Source organism: Phacochoerus africanus, chromosome 7, assembly GCF_016906955.1.
Source record: "Phacochoerus africanus isolate WHEZ1 chromosome 7, ROS_Pafr_v1, whole genome shotgun sequence".
NCBI classification, from domain to species: domain Eukaryota; kingdom Metazoa; phylum Chordata; class Mammalia; order Artiodactyla; family Suidae; genus Phacochoerus; species Phacochoerus africanus.
In genome coordinates this window covers 33502892-33524210 of record NC_062550.1, presented here as the reverse complement: position 1 = coordinate 33524210, position 21319 = coordinate 33502892, and the positions used below count along the sequence as shown (strand labels likewise).

General features: G+C 35.2%; 1 protein-coding gene across 2 annotated transcripts in view; it reads right to left on the bottom strand.

The window, feature by feature from the left end:
- The window catches only part of MSRB3 (methionine sulfoxide reductase B3), a 165992-nt gene that overhangs the window by 56325 nt on the left and 88348 nt on the right, over window positions 1-21319 (bottom strand). For both annotated transcript variants that reach the window (XM_047787135.1, XM_047787136.1), the window contains one exon: window positions 16818-16846. In XM_047787135.1, coding sequence (XP_047643091.1) covers window positions 16818-16846 — 29 coding nt within the window. The remainder of the gene's footprint in view (window positions 1-16817; window positions 16847-21319) is intronic.

Sequence of the window (21319 nt, the reverse complement as noted above, 5' to 3'; positions counted from 1 at the left end):
GAGAAGTCATTCAGCTGTGTGTGTGTGTGTGTGTGTGTGTGTGGCAGGAGGTGGGGGTGGTGGTGGCTTTTTCTAATTCATCGACCTAAGGACAGCACCATTTTCCAATGGACATGAAGGTATTGTACAAAATAGCTCAGGCCCCTCCTAATCATACAGATAATCCAGGGGAATGTATTATCAAAGTCTTAAAAAATAAAAATTAGTATAACTTATTAAATATGTGAACTAATGTTTTCTAAATTTTTTCAACAAGAGTGAAAGATAAGGTTTTCTTAAAAACATAAAATAAATCCTATTATCAGTCTACTTCCTTAGTCTGAGTTACTAAAATTAATGATTCCATTTACAGCTCAGTCACATAAAAAATTACTTCCATCATATTTTTATAATATTGGGTGTGGAGAACAATTTTCTTAACATAATCATGAAGTAAATATTATAAAAGAAAAGACTGACATATGCTACTAATGAAAAATTTTAAATTTCCGTAGAGAAAAAAAATCTTAAACATTAAGCAATCAATTGGGAAAATATTTAATGCATTATCCTTTTTTATTTTATTTTATTTTATTTTATTTTATTTTATTTTATTTTATTTATTTATTTGTAAACAAGTGGCTGCACCTGCAGCATATGGAAGTTCCCAGGCCAGGGGTCGAGCCACAGCCACTGTAGAAGCAACATCGAGTAGTTATGTTGTGAGCCACATGGGAAGTCCCATTATCCTTTTTTAAATCAGCAGCATCACTAATATGTACCAAACACTCGATAAGTGCTTTAACTGTATATTTTATTTAGTACTCATAACATTGAGGTAGGTATTATAATTTCAAGTATTCTTGTTCTACAAATGAAGAAACTAGGCTCAGAAAGATTACATTGCTTGCCCCAAAATATACAATGCTTACAAGACAGAGCCAGGGCCCAAATGATGGTCTGTCTGCCTCAAGTCTGGCTCTTACTTCCAGTCTTTGAGACACACACACACACACACACACACACAATTTACAAGAGAATAAGTAAAAAATATGTATAATTATGTATAATTATAAATAAAAAATAATACATAAGAAAAATTCACTCTCTCTAGTCATTAAAAATGCAAATTAAAACAATTAGATCCTACTTTTTACCTAACAGATTGGTAAATGGGAGGACAGTAATACTCAGAGTTGATCACTGTATTCAGAAAAAGTAATACTTTTAACACAACTGGTGAGTACAAATTGGTACATTTTTTTCTGGAAGCCTATTTCACAGTAAAACTCAGAAGTCTTTAAAATGGGCAGACTGTTTGCCCTTTATTTTCATTCATTTTATTTTGGCTTATTCACATGGCCCAATTTTCCCCTTATTTCCCTTTGTTCATTGCCCTTCATTTTCAAGCTATATTCTTTGTTGGGTCAAACTAACTCCCTGAATGCTTTTAAAATGAGATACTGATGTTGTACTATAATCCTGTCATCCATTAACTCTACAATAGACTTATATAAATAAACCCAAAAGTTGAAATAATGAGATAAGACTGAAAAATATCAGAAAATATAGTCTATATTAAAGGCACATATATCTGCATAACAGATAAGTCAGTTTCCTTTACTTACAACAAAGCTGACATGAAAGGTCTTTGCCACATTAATCTTTGTGAACTAAAAAAAAAAAACCAAGTGAAATCCTCTCATCCCTTGAATTGCTCTAATTTAGCTAAGTATCCAAAAATGGATAATGACATTTAAAAAGTGGTGCACCTCACTTTTGCACTCCAATTTGATCAAAGATGAAAATAATATATCTTTAAAATTTACTTTTCATATGTTTAACTTAAAAATATTTTAAAGCAAAACTCAAGAATTATAAAGGCCAAATTTAAGCTGTAATATGAAAAATGCATATATTAATACATGTTTACCATGTATGGTATTTAATATATTCCTGCCCAATACTGGGGAGTATTTTTGCATAGAAAGGATGCTTAATAGTATTTGTTGAAGTGCATATTTTTAACTCTATGACAACTAAAAAAGTGCTTTTTTTCTGCAAGAAGAAATTCTTAGCAAATGAGTAATAAACTAAATTCAAATCACACCTGTAAAAATGTTGGGCATATAAAAGAAAAATTAAAAGTCCACCCGTAAGGAACACATATGCAAAGATCTTAGAATTCCATAAGTTCTCTTCACCAACATCCACACTTGAAAAAACACACAACGCGTCCTCTGCCTTGAATCCTTTTTGATAACAGGAGAAGTGAGAATAAATAATCTCTATATAAATTAACTCACATAATTTGCTGTCTAGAACCATTTCTGACAAAATGCCAAAAAAAGCACTATAGCAAAATGAAAAATAGAGCTAAGAAAGAACAGGACACAAGTAGCAGTGATGAGTAAGCAGGTAAAATTAAATAGTTAATTCTAAATAGCAATTGATAATAATAGTTGTAACACAATAGAATTCTTCAGAAATGATTTTTAAGAAAGCAGAAGCATAACGAAAAGCATTATAAATATTCCAGATTGGAGGCAGCCTAAGGGCACAGGGGTCAGAGACAAATTAAAAGTACTAAAGAGGAGTTCCCGTCGTGGCGCAGTGGTTAACGAATCCGACTAGGAACCATGAGGTTGCGGGTTCAGTGCCTGCCCTTGCTCAGTGGGTTAAGGATCCAGCGTTGCCGTGAGCTGTGGTGTAGGTTGCAGACGCGGCTCGGATCCTGCGTTGCTGTGGCTCTGGCGTAGGCCGGTGGCTACAGCTCCGATTGGACCCCTAGCCTGGGAACCTCCATATGCCGCAGGAGCGGCCCAAGAAATAGCAAAAAGACAAATAAATAAATAAATAAATAAAAGTACTAAAGATCTTACATTGGGAGAAGCGGAATGAGATTATAGAATTTAATTAATTCCCAACATTCACAAAAAATTCCAAGGTAAAATATGTCTCAAAATTAACTGGTAGGCAGATAAATAGAAACAATGTGTTTAACTTATAACTACAAGTTTTTTTTTAAAGAGTAAAAATTTAATCGATCCAATCAAAGGAAAGAAAAGGACAAGGACAATAAGCATAATAAAAAGAAAACAAGATGTGTCAGGCACAATACCAAATATATCAGTTTTCATAATAAATTTAATTAACTGAATGTAGGCAAGTAACAATTGATTCATTTGGCATTATCTTAGTAAACATTTATTTAGTCATCACTCTTCTTGTAACGTAATTATGTTTAGGGCTGAGGATAAATATAATAGAGGAATTAAACAGTTAAACTCTTTAACTTCCAAAGAGTTCACAGGACAGGAAGTTAAAGTTATTTTATTCTATTTTTGTAGAGTTCCAAATTAGAAATAATTTAAAAATTAACATATTCTTTTTCCTATATGGAATTATAAATTCATATACGTGGTTTTTCAGAGAACTGTGCTACTACATACGATTAAAAACTAATTTCAGCTTTCTGTCAGAAATCAATGCATGTTTTCATAAAAATGGTGTGCCAATAGTGTTAGAAATTAAGAAGCACAGAAACAGTGTAAGGGTAGGATGATTCCCTTAAGGAGACACAATCAGAAAAATTTATCCAATTTTTAAAGGGATTTAATACCAGATCATATAATTTGCAAAATATTTTTACTTTGGTCTTATCCTCCTTCTGCTTCTCCTACCAAAGAAAACTTCTATCATTATACTTTCAAAAGACAGACTGATGTGTTTGTTTAAGATGAATGGTATCTTTAGACAAAACAGACTTTTTTCCATTTGCCATTTTATGTAGTATTTACACATAACCTCAGTGAAGAAGAAAAATGAGGGATTAAAAAGACTTCCTCTAGGTAAATATGACAGAGGCTGAATACACATCATTATCTCTGGGTAAAAAAAGACAGAACAACTAGAATCAATGGGCAAACCTCCAAAATTAACAGTTGCCACCTATTTATACTCATAGAAAGCATTTATAGTTAAACTCTCTAAAAAAACTAATTTCTAAATAATGAGGAACTGCCTATTTGTAAAGGTAAATTTAAAAATTGCGTACTGACTGAAGTGCTACCCTGTCTAACCAAAAATAATAATCTTAGCTGTTCTATGCTCAACCTAACCTAACAAATATTAACACTTTAATTAATGTATTCAAGAATAGCACAAAAGCTATATTTCAGTTAAAATTTGTTTTTAATTTATACTGTTTGGGCTAAAAAGCAGGCACAATTTGATAAGGTAAAACACAACTTCCAGTAGATTATGAATGATATATTTTTCCTGTAATATTTTACTAGTTATAAATTTTAGAGTAGAATTCTTAAGATAGTGGTCATTAAAAACAGAATGTGAAAATATTTTAATCTTCTTTAGTCATTAGTCATGTCATTTTTACCAGATTGCCCTGCTATGTTATTTGAAACAGATTAAAACATTGTCTAAACCATAGCTTTCCTGTTTCTGATCATTCCCTATACAACCAAGCCATTGACTCTTGGTGAGGAATGCAGATAACAGATGAAAATAGAAGCTTTCATCTTTTTGTTACGTAGATCCATGACTTGTGTGGTGACACATCATATATATCAAAATTCATAGGAACTGAAAAAATATCTTCTTAAAAATCATGTCAAAAGAGAAAGGTTATGAAATCTAGCAGTAAGAGAATAAAGTAGAAAAGTAAGTTCCTACCAATGATATTACAAATGTAAGATATGATGTCTTTTAGATTATTAATGGACAAATTTGAGGTGTTCTGAAAGAATACAAAAGATTACCTTTTTAATAAACCGGTTACAAGATAGACATGAGAATTAGTCTAATTACTTTCCAAACTGGGGAATTTCTAAAAGGCAATTAAAAAATAATTGCTAAGACATGACATACTTTGGATTTCTATAAAACAAATTATTTTGAAAAACCATAAAAATATTTTCTTAAAAACAGTTACAAAATAGAGATTAGAATTAACCATGTATAAAACTATAATTAAGCTGTCTTTAAACATTTCCCCCAAATCTATATAGTCATGGTTATTAAGTAATAAAGTTGGTTATTAGTCAGCTGCATGTGTTTAAATTTAAAATAATCCTACTAACAAAGCATATTTGTTCATTTATATAATTTCCTACTTTAGGAAAACATTCATTTATCATTACTTTACTATCACCCATACCACCAAGAAGTTTACAAATTTTAAATACTGTGAACAGTAACTAGCTGCTGAATCAACAGTTAACTACATAATTAAACTGACAAAGGATCTGCAATTATTTTTTCCTTAGGTATATGTAGGCACACAAGCACAAAATAATCAACAGCCTTCTTCCCTCAGCCTTCTTAACTACAAAATAAATAGAACAGGTAACAGAGAGAGGGGATTATCTTCCCTGCTTATCACAATCATGTAAGAATACTCTAATAGCAGTATATTTCTACACCCAAAGTTATTTCTGTTGTATACTAAATTATTTTAAAATAATTAACAAATAGATTGATTAAGGCAATGTGCAAAGCTTTACCTGAGTGTGTAATCAACAAACAATTGTGGAATGTTGATGAAACGGTATTCATTTAACATTAAAATTTCCCTTTGTATTCATTCATTCATAAAAATTTATATCGCTTTTTCAGTTATACATATACACATAGCCTTTGCCATATAGGTTATCACAGAATAGAGTAGGTTTCCCTGTGCTATACAGCAGGTCCCTGCTGACCATCCATTTCATATACAACAATGTGCATATGCCGATCCTAAAGCCCCAGTCCATCCCTCCCACCCATTTGTCCCGTTTGGTAACCTCAAGTATGTTTTCAAAATTTGTGAGTGGATTTCTGTTTCATAAGTTTAAAAACTTATATCATTTTTTTCCTCTCTGGGTCTGTTTTTATTTTTATTTTTTTATCATTTTAACAAAACATAATAATATGTAGTTCTAAGAAGTTACTTCCATATCTGACATAATGTGTAGTTCTACTAAGCTGCTTCCATATCTGACATGACTGCCTTCCATATTTGCCAGTTTATAAAATGCTCGGGTTACAAAGAATACATACCAGTTTAATAAAGAAAACTTTGGGGAACAAAACTATCTTTCATCATGAATGAATTTAACATGATCATAAAACTAGGTTTGGGGAGAATTTTTAGTTCTGGTATATATTAACACATACACTTGAAACTAATGGCAATTTTAAGTAACAGGCACTATTCTTCTAGAATCCTAAAAAAAATAATAAAATCTATATAGCTAGAAAAATAAGACCAAAAATTTTGAGACCAAAAAAGGAAATAGAAAGTCATTGTCACTGTAGATTATTTTAATATCAATCCCCCAGTTCTGGCAAGCTGATTTACTTACTATTCCTCAAATATATTTTGCACCTTTGCCTCTGTGCCCAACTTCAACTGACTCTCTATTTAACATGATCTCCCTCTTTCTACCCTTAAAGATCCAAATTCTACCTCAAACAAGGAACCTTCCTTATCAACCACCAGAGCCTAAAATAATCCCCCCTATTCTAAACTCTCCTAGGACTCTATTACTGGAACCAGTCATATTGTCCTGCACCCAGAGATATCTTAGTATGCGCGTATATACATCTCATCTCTCCAATTACATTATAAGCTCCATAAGGGCAGGAAGTGTGTCATACTCATATATCCTCCACCATGTCTCAAGTAAAGTGCTCTACATGCACATGTGATTTGACAGAATCAGAATAAAAATGTCTACCTACTGGCTCAATGCATTAACAAGAGTATTCTGGGCCTGGGAATGTTAGACACAGAGACGACCGAGCAAACACAACTGCATGAACGGTAGCCAGAACTGGACCAAAATATGCTTATACTATTCAGCAGTGACTCCTGGTACTTACAAATAACATGAATAAATCTCCAAAACACTATAGGGAGCCAAAGATATCACTCACAAGAGAGTACAAAATGTATGTTTCTATTTGATATGATATGAACTTCAAGAACAGATTGGTATAATCAATGACGACAAGTCAGAATGGCAGTTGTCTCTAGGGGGTGGGATTGATGGAAGGAAAATACATACAAGGGGACCTTCTAGGGTGATGGAAATATTCTCTGTCTTGATCTAGATATTGGCCTTGGTCTATATGTTAATTTTAGTATGCTAAAAGAGATATATTAAGTCATTCAAGTTTTAATATAAGCTCCTATACCTAAGAAACACTTAAATTATAAAATTTAAGATCTAAAGTTGCTATACATGGTCTCCTGCTCCAAGAACTTGGAAACAAAATCTTAAATAACAGATTTGTAGTATGTCTTCCAGGTCCAATGGCAAAACTATCTTTTATACGGATGGATGGGCAGATGGATGGAGGAAGCTGAAGTCAATGAATGTTAAGTTATATAAGGTCTCAATGGCCAGGACCATCCCTATTTTATCATAGAAAATTGATGATAGCTTTAACTCATGAAGCTAAACATTCAATTTGTCTGCTTCTCTTTGCTCTTATTCTGTGCTCAACAGAGCAACTTTCTGGATATGATCTGACTCCCCATGCCTTTAGGGTGATAAAATTTCAGTCCCAGCACAGATGATTTATCTTGGCAAATTGATAAAGTGCATTCTCATGGTGCATGGTGATTTTGAGAGTCAAAAGCTTGACCACTTATAGAGAAAGAAGATGCTGATCATGCACATGTAAGTATTCTGAAACCTGTGGAAATTACACTTCTCATTGTGAACAAACACACTGGCATTCTAGCTTCATCCATCAGTCTTTTGGATTTGTCAACATGAGTCCATCCTTGAGAGATACTGAAACATGGAGGTTTCTGAGCCTGAAAGTTCAAGACCAGATACTAGAACACAGAAAATTCACAAAGGCAATTGATACTATCTTTTCAGGCCTCTTGGGAAACTGCCAGCAATATTTTCAATGGCCCACTAATGGCCACATTGTAATCATATATAAATCGGTATTACACTTTGTATTTTTAAGGTGTTTATAACATTATTATTTTTAATTTGAGAAAAGTTTAAATTTTATAATTTATAGTGTATCATAGTTACGAAATAGAGTAATAATACAAAAATAAAAAGCTAGTAGTTCCTGTCGTGGCTCAGTGGTTAACGAATCCGACTAGGAATGATGAGGTTGCAGGTTCGTTCTCTGGCCTTGCTCAGTGGGTTAAGGATCTGGTGTTGCTGTGAGCTGTGGTGTAGGTCACAGATGTGGCTCAGATCCTGCGTTGCTATAGCTCTGGCGTAGGCTGGCAGCTACAGCTCCGATTCGACCCCTAGCCTGGGAATTCCATATGCCACAGGTGCAGGCCTAAAAAAAGACAAAAGTAAATAAATAAATAAATAATAAAAATAAAAAGCTAATAATAAAAAACTAAAAATAAATGTTGCTCATTAAAATAACTATCTCATGATGTAATAAAAAGAAAAGTCTTCGCAACCTGGAGATCTGAAGTCCCATCCTAGGCTGGCCATTTACTGCCTTAAGCAAGTCACTTAATCTTTCCCTATCTCAGTTCCTACACTGGTAAAAATATCCCTGTGTATCTTACGGAGATTTTTGTGAGTTTCAAACTTGGTAAGATTAATTAAAACACTTTTTATATGGTAAAGCATTACACAAATATTTTCATGATCACATATCTATTAATGTCACAACGTAAGTTAGGTTACAAAATAATTCAATTATAAAGAAGGAACTGGATCCACTTAAAACTATAATCACCCTAACTCTATTTTTACTAAATAATTGATCTGAGTACACAATGTTCTAATGTGATAGATTCCATTTTTGGCCCCTATTTTCCCCTATCTCCACATCCTTTACCATGTGATTCAGCAGTTCTGCCCACTTGAGCTAAGAGAGAATACTTACACCTGTGCGACAAGTGGGAAGGACAGAGCTCTTTCCACTCCTTTATTTTCGGCCCGAACGTATAACTTGCTTGGCCAACGCAATGCTAGCAGATCGATGCACACAGAGGCTTAAAATATGCTTGTATGGTTGGACTTGCCTGCTTCTCTTTTATCATCAGTGATTTGTGGAGCTGACCTGAACCCAACCTGTGACTACCTTATGCCAACCAACTCCCACCCAACCCATGGACATGCGAGCACAAATAAATTACTGTTGTTTTAAGTAACTGCATTTTAAGATGTCCTTTTACACTTTGTCATTGTGCCAATCACTAACAGATAGGCTCAGTGATCGTATAGAACATAGTATACTATATTTTATATGATCATTTGTTTGAAGGGGCATTTTTAGGTTAGACAATGTGATCCCTAGCCATTAATTTTATTATTTATCCAACAGTAATCAATGAGTACCAACTATTGCCAGGGAGTATTCTAGGCACTGGGCTATTCAGGATATATAATACTAGCTGTCATGATAAACAATGGCAAAACCTCAGCAGCCTAGTACAATAAAAGTTTATTTCTCTACATATAAAAGCCAATGAGGTTGTTCTTGGATGAAGAACTCTTCTGAGTGGATCTCTTTCAGGTATGCCTCAGGACCTGAGACTCCTTCTGTATTGTGATGCCATCATGTTCAACATGTACCTCTGATGTAACCTGAGAGGGGGAAGTGAGATGTGGGAAAGTATATTGGATACCTAATCTGCTTAGACCAGAAATGACACTTACTCCACTGGGAGAATTAGTCTTACGTCACTACACAGATGCAAAGGGGCTAAAATTGTCATCTCTGGCTGAGTAGCCACTTCCCAACAATAACTCTGCACTGTGAAAGGAGAGAACAAATCTTTGGTCGTTAAACTTTTCAACCACAATTGGAGAGCAAAGACTTCAATCTCACTGAATTTTTATTGACTAATTATTTCATATTAGATACCAAAATCATAAAGGTGAATAAGCCATGAATTTTGCCTTCGATAAGCTCACAGACTTGGAGAGAAAGAAGAAATCTACACAATTAAGGTAGATAATAAATGCTACAGTAAATGTAAGTACAAGATTCATTGTTTGCACAGAAAAAGGGATGATTATCTTCTGGGAAGATGTTAAGGAAGAATATACATAATGAGCGGGCAATACTTGAGCCGAGCCTTAAAAGATAAACAGAATCTTGGAGTTCCCATAGTGGTTCAGTGATAACAAACCCAACTAGTATCCACGAAGATGAGGGTTCAATTGCTTAACCTCGGTGGGTTAAGGATCCGGCATTGCTGTGAGCTGTGGGTGTAGGTCACAGACGCAGCTCAGATCTATGTTGCTGTGGCTGTGGCACAGGCCAGCAGCTGCAGTTCCTATTCAACTGCTAGCCTGGGAACTTCCATATGCCGCGGGTATGGCCCTAAAAGGACCAAAAAAAAAAAAAAAAGATAAACAGAATCTTATCAGACAGATGGAGGAGCAAGGGAGGATAAGTGAAGAAAACAAAGGTTTGCATCACATAATGGCTCAGGGCCTCTTTCCTTATGAAGCTGTGGGGTGGTACTGTGGGCAAGAGGGAAGGGGGAAAGCGCTGGTATTCACAAGTGGTAAAACAAGCTCTTGCTTCACATGTAAATTTGGAATAACATAAGTTTCCTCATTAGAGAAGCCTTTGTTTCCACGTGCACCGCTCTGGAATAATGTTCTCTGCAAGAAGACAAGTGCAACCCATGACCCAAGAAGGTAGCTAATGCCAGAATATATAGAGTATGTGGGGCCGACAACACAGGGATGGTGATATCTAAAGAGGTAGAATTCAGGTCAAAAAAATGAATGACAAAACTATCGCTCCTCTCAAGGTCCTTGTCAGATAAAATAGAGACCAAACAAACAATGATAAAAATAATGAACCAGACTGATCTAGTAAGTATGCATCAAACCCTTTTACGCTGCAGAGAATATAGTTTTCAAGTCACCCCCATAAGAGTTACAAAATTAAATACAAACTATGCCCCCAAATAAAACTTTAACAGGTACTGAACAACAGACTTACTAAAAAGTAGTAAGGCCACACTCTTTGTCCACCAAACTATGAAACTGAAAATTATCAACAAAAGCACCAAGTAGAAACTTTAGAAATTTAGAAGCACTTTCCTAAATCATCAATGAGTCCAAGAGAAAATCAAAACTACAACTACTTAAAATTCAGTATTAAAAAAAATCTCTGGGATTCAGCCCATTAGTGAAGGAAATTTATAGTTTTGAATGCTTTAACTATAAATAAGAAGGAAAGAAAATACAAAATTTAAGTATATGACATAATGGCATACATGAACTCCAAGAAAGCCAACTGAGAAGTATTAGAAGTAAGGAGAGACTTCATTCAGATGTATCTGATCTAGCACCCCAGCACTATGCCACCATGCCTTGCTGCTTCCTGGTCTTTAATTTTGTTTACAAAAGGGGATGAAGGGCTATGTCCCCTCTACTTCCTTCTACACAATCCCTTAAGATTGTTATAGAGAAGGCTGCCTGATTTTCCAGGCCAACCTTGAATAGGATCCAGTAAAAGAATGAATTAAAAAAATAAATAAAAGTAAAGAGAACAGTATCCACAAACATTTGTCATTGTTCTCTTCTAAGTTAATCTCTCTTAATGATAATCAAATGTGAAATGTCACTCCTTATTAAAAGCTATAGAAAAACTACACACCAGCCATTAGCGTTATTAGGCCGTTCTCTCTTACAAGTGGTCTCTTAAAAGTGGAAAATAGAGTTACATGGTTTGAATAAAGAAAGGTGAATTTGTCAAAACTTAAAATATATTAGCTTATATTTAAATTTCAAGAGTTCTTTAACTCATGACCTGCATCTAAATTTAACCTGGTTAGCGTTTCTCAAAGAAATCCATGTGAATTTCTCTAATATACCAACCAGCAGTACAATTCCATGAGAGAAGGAATTGTATCCCCCTGTTCACAGCTACAGCCTCAGCATCTGGCATAGAGTATGCCTAGTAAATATGTTGAGTGAATGAACGGATGAATGGTCAATATTTTTCTTATTAATGAATGATGCCCAAAGACAGATTTCAACATTCTTATAGAGATTTATATTTTATTTCCTGGTTCTGCATTGTTATGAGACCTTCAAAAACAAGAAATTTACAATAACAAAATTGACTTGTAGCAGCTAAAAAAGTATTAGCAACATACCCTCACGTCCATAAGATCTGAAAACGTTTTCCTTATTAATATTTCTTGGGAAAGACTTACTGTGTTAGACAGATTGTCTCATTTGCTAATAAGCTTTTAAAACTGTGGTTCTACTATATTCAAATTCCCTATTTCCCTTTAACTCAGTGACCACCGTTAACAGTCCACTCTGTTTTTCACCACCCATATGTTTTTGCCTCAAGCTTTAACTGATTATATTCTTTGATTTCCTTACCCTGGTGTAGATTCCTTTTAAAGTGCAGATCTTAAAAGCGACACTAGCTGCTTTTTGTTCCTTGGAGTTTCTGAGGGTTTTTGTTTTTTTTGGTTTTTTTCTTCAGGATAATTATATTCTGTTGTGCCTTTTATTATCGTGTCTTTTAGGATCTCCTAACCTTGTACACTCTTGGGCTTTATTTAATAGAGAGCTCTCTCCTCCACTCTCTACACTAAACCATGCTCATTAGGTTTCTTAATCCTCCATAATTTGCTTTCATGAAATCTTATACCTTTGAGTTGCTGTGTTCTATGAGCCCATTTCCTTAGTATTGCTATTCCAAGCAGCCCAGAATCAACAAGCACTAAACATAAGCTCATTCACTTTCTCAGCCAACATGACTCTACAGAAAAAAAAAAAAAAATCTTTGTTTTGAATGTTTATGGACCATGAAACTATACCATTGAACTTGGTATTTCATTTTCTCACCCAAACATTGCCTGAGAAGGTTGAGACCACAGAATTAGACTCTGGGCAGTCTTTAACATACAGTTTTTAACTTACAAGCTTCATGTTCTTCCTAGTCAGAAAACGATTTTATTTTAACAGAACAGAAATAACAATATCCTGATGTTATATAGTGACTAGCAAATTCCAACTATATCTTTTCCTTATTCCCAGGATTCAAAAGACGGGAAAAACATCTTTTTTCAGTTATTCTGCAAGAGCTCTGCTTTTCCAAATGGATTGTTTTTAAAAGACATGTGCACGTCCTTGAAATCTGACTACACAGCCAACTCTGGTCTTTTGAGCAATTCATTCTTTGCTTTGTCTTCCATTCTACACATGCTGATGGGCATGCATAGAAGGGCCAAGAAAGAACTAATTTTGATTTTAAAGGATTTCGATTAAATTTTTAAAAACAACAACTACAAAACAAAACCCAACCAACCTCAGCAGTGAACTGAAAGAGTTAATGAAGTTTCCAAAGGTGCCTAGCTTATTCAAGCAAAGTTTACACTTCAATCCTGTGCATGTTAACTTGTGATCCTCCCCATCCAGATGATAGAAAGCAAAGCCAGTAAGTTCTTTATTTAATTGGTTTGCATCCACACACTGACCTCCAGGGCTCTGTTTACATAGCCTATCATGCAATATGCTCCACAGTTCTCTGCCTCTTTCAAAAGTATGTTTCTCCTGAGATTTGATATATGACTTTCATGTTTAATCACTACATTAAACTCAATGCTCTACTTCCTCCAGCATCAACTAACTTCCCTTCTTGGGAGGTGGGGAGAAGAGCACAGCTTCTTGCTACTTCTGAACATAAAAGGAAGTCTGTTTTACTCTATTAGTAAATCGACTTCACAGAATCATAGGCAGGCAACATTAATACATCAATCTAGGAAACAGTATTAAAATCACACCCTTAAAACACCTTTAGAAAGAAGGTAGGATGATTGTTCTCAATAGTCAAAGCTGAAAACTAGGTGACTAAGTTATAAACCAACAGAAACTTAATTTGATTAGTCTATAACTCAGTACATAGAGGACACATCTAGATGGCAATTAAAGTTCTCATTAAATTAATCTTGAGGACAGAATAATTCTAGGGTTCTCAGATTAGAATTAATTCAGCACTTCTGCCTTCTGGTTAAAGTTTTTCTTAACTTTCACCACATGAACAGAACTTTCAACATCTCTAACTGAATGTGTGGATGTAGTGATGTCAAGACCTTTTCCATAAGAATTTGTATGTGACTCTAATTTCTAAGATAAATGAAAACCTCAAAAAAATAATTGACCTCTTTCAATAAGTCAAGATAATCTATAATTTTCAGGTGTTAAAAATCACATGAAATGTATGTATTTCACTTTAAGATAATTTATGCGAAAAAGAAAAGTGAAACAAATGGCAAACAAATTATTGACAACATAAAATCTAGATGATGGATGTGTGGGTGCTCATTATATTATGCTCTCTACTTTTACATACAGTTGAAATTCTTTATGATAAATTTTTTGAAACTTAAAAAATGTAAAGAAGTTGTGGATTTGCTTTTGTAGAAAACACCATTTTGATAAGAAATTTCCAGGTGGATCATTTTGGTATATATTCAACAGCTGACATTTTTTACCACGTGCTGACAATAGAAACTTTCCTTGTGCAGTTTGCTCTGCATAAGTTGGGTCCTTTATTTGAAAAAAATATATAGGTACATGCATATGTAATACATACACACAGACATGCACACACACATATATATATTTATTTATTTTTAAATTCTTTCCTTTATAGCTAGTCATTGACCACAGTATTTATTTTTTAAGGGTTTTTTCCCTTAGTAAAATCAGCATCTTCCTTCATTTGAAAATCTTACTTTGTCAAGAACACTGTTAGAGTTGTATACAACATTAAACAGAGCTAGTTTACATTCTGTATTTGATGAACAATAGAGAATCTGAACCTATTAAAGTCATACATTTAATTGTTCCAATATGCTACCTCATTTCTAACCAAAATTTGCATGATACAGAATGCCAAAGAACACATTTCCAGTTTCCTTTGTTATGATTCCCTCATTTGATAGTAAAAGAATTTATAAGAAAAAAGAATTACCTGATTTTTAATTTGAAACCATCTGAATGCTTTCCACAACATATTTTGATTCGAAATTAAAAGAAGAAATAAACTTTTAATCAGTATTCTCCGTAAGATTTTTCAGAGCACAAAACTTTGTAGTTTTCAAAGACATGCAGATGTTGCCCGTGAAAGACATTTTTAAAAATTAGGACTTGGAAAAAATAAGAATCATGAACAAAATCTTGGGTTACAAGAGTGAAAGATGTATGCCTGGACAGATGTTATAACTATTTGCGTGATAAATACTAACTTGTACTACGGAAATTTAGCGGCACGCTTCAATTTGGATTTGAAAATTTAACATAAATTTCCTAACTTTGACAATAGCTACCTAATATTTCAGTTTTATACACTATTTCCAGGTTTTACCTTCAAAATGAATGTAGTGGACTTTTTCATTTTTAAAAGCTATATTCCAGATCCAGTAGGCTAAAACCAGTTTTTGACTTGATATTTAAGGAATCTGATTGTAACAAAGTGGATTTTTAATAAATATTTGGTGGCTGGCAGTGATAAAAATACATGTAATTTTATGTAAAAATTCATCCTCAATCAATTTTATTCATTTATCTTTTACTATACCCTATGATTTTAGGTAAAAAAATGACAAAGATTTTTTTACCCTATTTTAAGTCACCTCCTAAGAATCAATAAAAAAAAAATTCAAATAGTGGATACAATGCCGTCATGCCTTTGGTTCCCATATAGTCAACAGTGTAAACCAGAAATATTAGTCTTGTAACCATCACCATCATACATGATTCAGAAGCCCAAGAACACACAAAGATTTCTAGAATCACAGTTCTCAAATTAGGTGAGATTGTTAACTCAAATGTACAGATTTCATATTTAAAGAGAAGTTGGGGAATTCATAAACCTACACAATAAAAGCTTTTGAAGAAGAAAAGGAGGTTGGCTCCTTATGTCACTACTATCAAAAACAATACACAGTCCATGGTTCCTTGGTGAACATGAGAAACAAAGAATTTTTTTTTAAAGTTAAAACATGATGGGAACTCAAACCAGAGTAAGAACATTACTTTTAAGTTGAGTAAGTTATATATTTTTCTGCAAATTATTTTCTTCCAATATTGAAAATTTAATGTTTCTTTATCTATTAACAGTTCACTTAGGGGCATAATGCCTTTCTAGTGAACATGAAGCAATTTTTGTGCTTTAATTGTAAACACCATCAGAAACTCTGAAGCATGGAAATCTCAGCAAATCACATAAAGACACAGTCAAACATAAGGATTATATGGCTACATTCATGCTTAATGAGAAGAAAACATCTAATGAGGCTGATATGCCCCTGCTTGTGAGAGTGTAAATTTTGTCCTGATAGATACAAAATAAAGGCTGAAGGTGACTTTCATTTTCCATTTCCTCCCTCTCCAACAAAATAAATTTTAAAAAATTAGTAACTCAGACAAATTTCTCTTCCTATTGACTAAAACTCTTTACCGTTTGCTGGATTAAATGTATCTATTTCCTATATTTGACAAGCCACTTTGCAGAGAATCTCCAAATTATTCAGGATGCTTGATCCATTGAGAATAATATTCTATTTTTAGCAATGAGCATCTGCAACCCCTATCTTTGCCTTTAAAATGAAACTCTGCAGATAGAGAGCATTTACACTTATTTCAGGACTATCAAGGATTCCAAAGTGAACATCGCAAGTTATGATTCCAAGCAGTCCATAGCCCTGCTTTGAGATGGGGTTCATGTTTTGAAAAGAGACTGCCTCGTCTGTTTAAAATCAAAATGGTTCTTGATCTGATGAATTACTCCTCAGAGAATAATGTAAATAAAATATACTCAGAATAACATTATTAATGTAAACATACCTGAACCAGAGTCAAATTTTGTTTCTGACCTGCAAAGGGAAAGAAATTTTTTTATAACATAAAAATTGCTTATTAAACAATAACTTCTTTTATGGGGGGAAAAAGATGCAATAGTTATAGATTTTAGTACATTGGTCAACAAGTAAGATAGCTTTTAAAAATGTAAATACATATTTACTTTTACCATTTTAAATGCATGCATAACTAACTCTACATCCTTTAAACAGGTACATATCCACAGAGATAGCACAGTATGGAAAAGATATTAACTTTTTAGCTTGTTTTTGAGAGAAGAAGGATAAATTATGTTAAAAAAAAAAGCATCCCATCTTTATAGATTAACTTGTTTCAGTAATACAATAAAGCAATAAAAAATTCAAATTTAAAATTATCCTCTTTACTTATTATTAAAGATTTTCAATTATTCAACGCCAAGTAATTTTTCACTAAGTCCTTCACAGAGTAAATGAACCTAGTAACCCCATACATTTAATAAGAAGGAGAAAAAAAATCTGAGTCCTTGTGGGAACATCATGTTTCAGATATAGGTTAATACTGGTTGTAAATTCAGAAGCCTTTGAAGCTCTCAATCTGGCTGTGGGAAAACTTCTGTCGAGTAATTACTCTCAAGATGCTGCTGATGTGCTGTCAAGCAGAATTAACCCTATGACTAGGCCTATCTACACAAGCTACTATAAGACAGCATTGTCTATATCTGGCTCTCAAACCAATTAGTGGGCATGCTCCAGTCGGATTTATATCACACATTAACAATCAATAGTATATATGTTCACAGCTGCCACAGCAAGATATAAGAACCGACCAGCAGGAGTCCTGTTAAAGGATGTTACATTGACAGAGAAGTTTTTTTTTTTTTCCTGGGGAAACGTAGTTAACTAAGTGGGAAAGGAGATTTCTTTGAAATTATGCCAGGGTACCAAAGCACTTTTAGAAGCAGTGGCTTTCTTTACCTAAATTAGCTTGAAGAGAAGTCATCAAAGGAGGGAAGGAGAAAGGATAAGCAAGAAACTGCTTCCTTTATCACAAAAATTCATTTTCTCAAGTATTCCCAAATAAAGTTTCAGGGATGCTTAAACAAAGTCAGTAATTGAATCATAAAACAAAGAAATTATTATTACAACACTGGTTATCAATAACCAGCTCTGTAGTTCAGATTTACATTTGTCTCAAGCCCTGACCCCATGGTAGTCCTCACAGGCGTCCCTGACTCCAATTTCAGGTTACAATCCCATTTTCACTTTTTGTCCTCTCCTGTTCTGGAAAGGCTGGCCTCATGCCCTTTTGTTTCCAGCATCCTTGAGCACAGCGTAACTCTGAATGACACTTACCACATGCTGTCCTGCTGGTTTCCTTGCCTATCTTGCCCACTAGACTATGCCTTATTAACCTCTGTAGTCACAGCACCTACATAGGGCCTGGTGCTTAGAGTCAGCACATGTCTGTAAAAGGAAACCCTGCCTCCACACACAGCCTTCTCTCTCTCTCTCTCTCTCTCTCTCTCTCTCTCTCTCTCTCTGTATAAGACATGCTCTTCCTTCTAAGGTTCCCTCCATTTATGTCCTAAAGTGCGTTCTCTCATCTCCCCTGAAACCAAGCTAGAGGAATTACTCCTTCTCCCTATTATATCTTCAAGATCCAGGTCTCTCCAGGTTCCTCCTCCCTTCTGCACAGAAGTGCTCCAGGACAAGATAAATGCCCGCCTTCAAACCTGTGCCCTACTTTTGTCACCCCTCTTTCTTCCTGGCTTTACCATCAAGTTTACTGAAAGGATAGACTATATCCTATATTGCATGTCTTCCTTTGCTGACCTCCCAACATATCCACTCTTTGAACCACTAAGATCTGTCCTTGCTAAGTTTTATCAATGGTTTCCTTATGCTAAATCCAAAAGCCCTTTTACAGTCCCTACTTCACTAAGACTCTCTCCCACTAAAATCCTACCTGAATGCCGCCCTGTAACCTCAACTGCCACATGCACTACACTGAATTCATTTTGTTTTCCCACAAATTTAATTCTCTTGCTATACTCCCTATCATTTAAGTTGGAAATTATGATGTTATTCTGGTGTTCTTATGCACCCCCAATATCTAATTAGTCACCCGGACCTGCTGATCCTACCACCCTTCCCTCCTCTCTATGCTCACTCTCACCGTCTTTAGGCGTATTTTTGACTCAATAATTTCATAACCAGTATCCCCCTCCCCTTCCAACCCATCATCTGGTCAGCTGCCAGAGGTTTTCAAAACACCAATCTGATCAGATTACCACCACAATAACTAGAGCAGAATTTTTTCAAACCTGGGTCACAAGTTCACCCATTAGTGGATTATAAAATTAATTTAGGAGATTGCAAGTAGTTTTTTTTTTTCTTTAAATGAAATGAAACAGAAAAGAAGACAGATGCATCCAATAATGAGAGTATGTGCACTTTTGTACAACTTTTAGGTATGGGGTGTGTGTGTGTGTGTGTGTTCACACATCTGCATCCTAGGCAGTACTATCCTTACAAGTGAGCAAAAAACCTCTGCTCTGGCCTTTCTCTGGCTGCACCCTCCTCTCCACCAGGCAAGGAGTCCCCTCTTCCACCTGAAGCTCTAAGGATGATCCTCAGCATTTTCTATCCAAATGGCCTTGAGCTGGCTTCCTCAGCCCATGTGGACCTTTCTTCAGGTCAGGCTCTACTACGCGTGTGTGTATAACTCCAGTCCAAGGGATGGCCAAAGGCTATTATCTGAAGGAGGGAACTTAGACTGGAGGGCAGAAGGAAGGGAAAGCAAAGAGGACAGGGCAAGATGCTTTTCCTACTCTTCCATATCCTGTTCAGGGAATTCTTAATTCAAACCCTCCTGTGAGCATAGGGAGCACCCGGAAGCCAGAGGCGACCCCTTGGACCAGAGTGTCATAGTCTAGAGGGAGTGGAACTTGGGATGGGTAGGAAATTGAATCAGAGCCTCTGAGAGAAACAAAAGAGCCCTGCTCCCTATAAAGAAGAAAAGAAAGGAGGTGTGTCTCTTATGGTTCCCATAGCCACTGAAGAGAAGGCTGAGGAGGCCCACTCCTCCTCTCCCTGCAACGCAGCCTAGCTGCCACTGCCCCTGAACTTCCGCAGGGTGAAGAACAGTCTTTCTGTGGAAGACAAAATTAATTTAAAATTTTCATTATTCTCAGTTACCTGGTATCAACGCTTTTACACACACTTTTCATTGTCTTTGTTATAAGGTATATTTGTCAAGGTAGGTTAGTATACTTTCCTTAACAATTTCTTGCCTTGACTTTTTTTTCCCCCGCTGTACAGCATGGGGATCAAGTTATTCTTACATGTATACATTTTTCCCCCACCCTTTGTTCTGTTGCAATATGAGTATCTAGACATAGTTCTCAATGCTACTTAGAAGGATCTCCTTGTAAATCTATTCTAAGTTGTATCTGATAACCCCAAGCTCCTGATCCCTCCCACTCCCTCCCTCTCTGTCGGGCAGCCACAGTCTATTCTCCAAATCCATGATTTTCTTTTCTAAGGAGATGTTCATTTGTGCTGGATATTAGATTCCAGTTATAAGTGATATCATATGGTATTTATCTTTGTCTTTCTGGCTCATTTCACTCAGTATGAGGTTCTCTAGCTCCATCCATGTTGCTGCAAATGGCATTATGTCATTCTTTTTTATGGCTGAGTAGTATTCCTTTGTGTATATATACCACCTCTTCCGAATCCAATCACCTGTCGATGGACATTTGGGTTGTTTCCATGTCCTGGCTATTGTGAATAGTGCCGCAATGAACATGCAGGTGCATGTGTCTCTTTTAAGTAGAGTTTTGTCCGGATAGATGCCCAAGAGTGGGATTATGGAGTCATATGGAAGTTCTATGTATAGATTTCTCAGGTATCTCCAAACTGTTCTCCATAGTGGCTGTACCAGTTTACATTCCCACCAGCAGTGCAGGAGGGTTCCCTTTTCTCCACAACCCCTCCAGCACTTGTTATTTGTGGACTTATTGATGATGGCCATTCTGACTGGTGTGAGGTGGTATCTCATGGTAGTTTTGATTTGTATTTCTCTTATAATCAGCGATGTTGAACATTTTTTCATGAGTTTGCTGGCCATCTGTATATCTTCCTTGGAGAACAGTCTATTCAGGTCTTTTGCCCATTTTTCCATTGGGTGATTGGCTTTTCTGCTGTTGAGTTGTATAAGTTGCTTATATATTCTGGAGATTAAGCCCTTGTCGGTTGCATCATTTGAAACTATTTTCTCCCATTCTGTAAGTTGTCTTTTTGTTTTCTTTTTGGTTTCCTTTGCTGTGCAAAAGCTTGTCAGTTTGATTAGGTCCCATTGGTTATTTTTGCTCTTATTTCTATTGCTTTGGGAGACTGACCTGAGAAAATATTCATGATGTTGATGTCAGAGAGTGTTTTGCCTATGTTCTCGCCTAGGAGTTTGATGGTGTCCTGCCTTATATTTAAGTCTTTAATCCATTT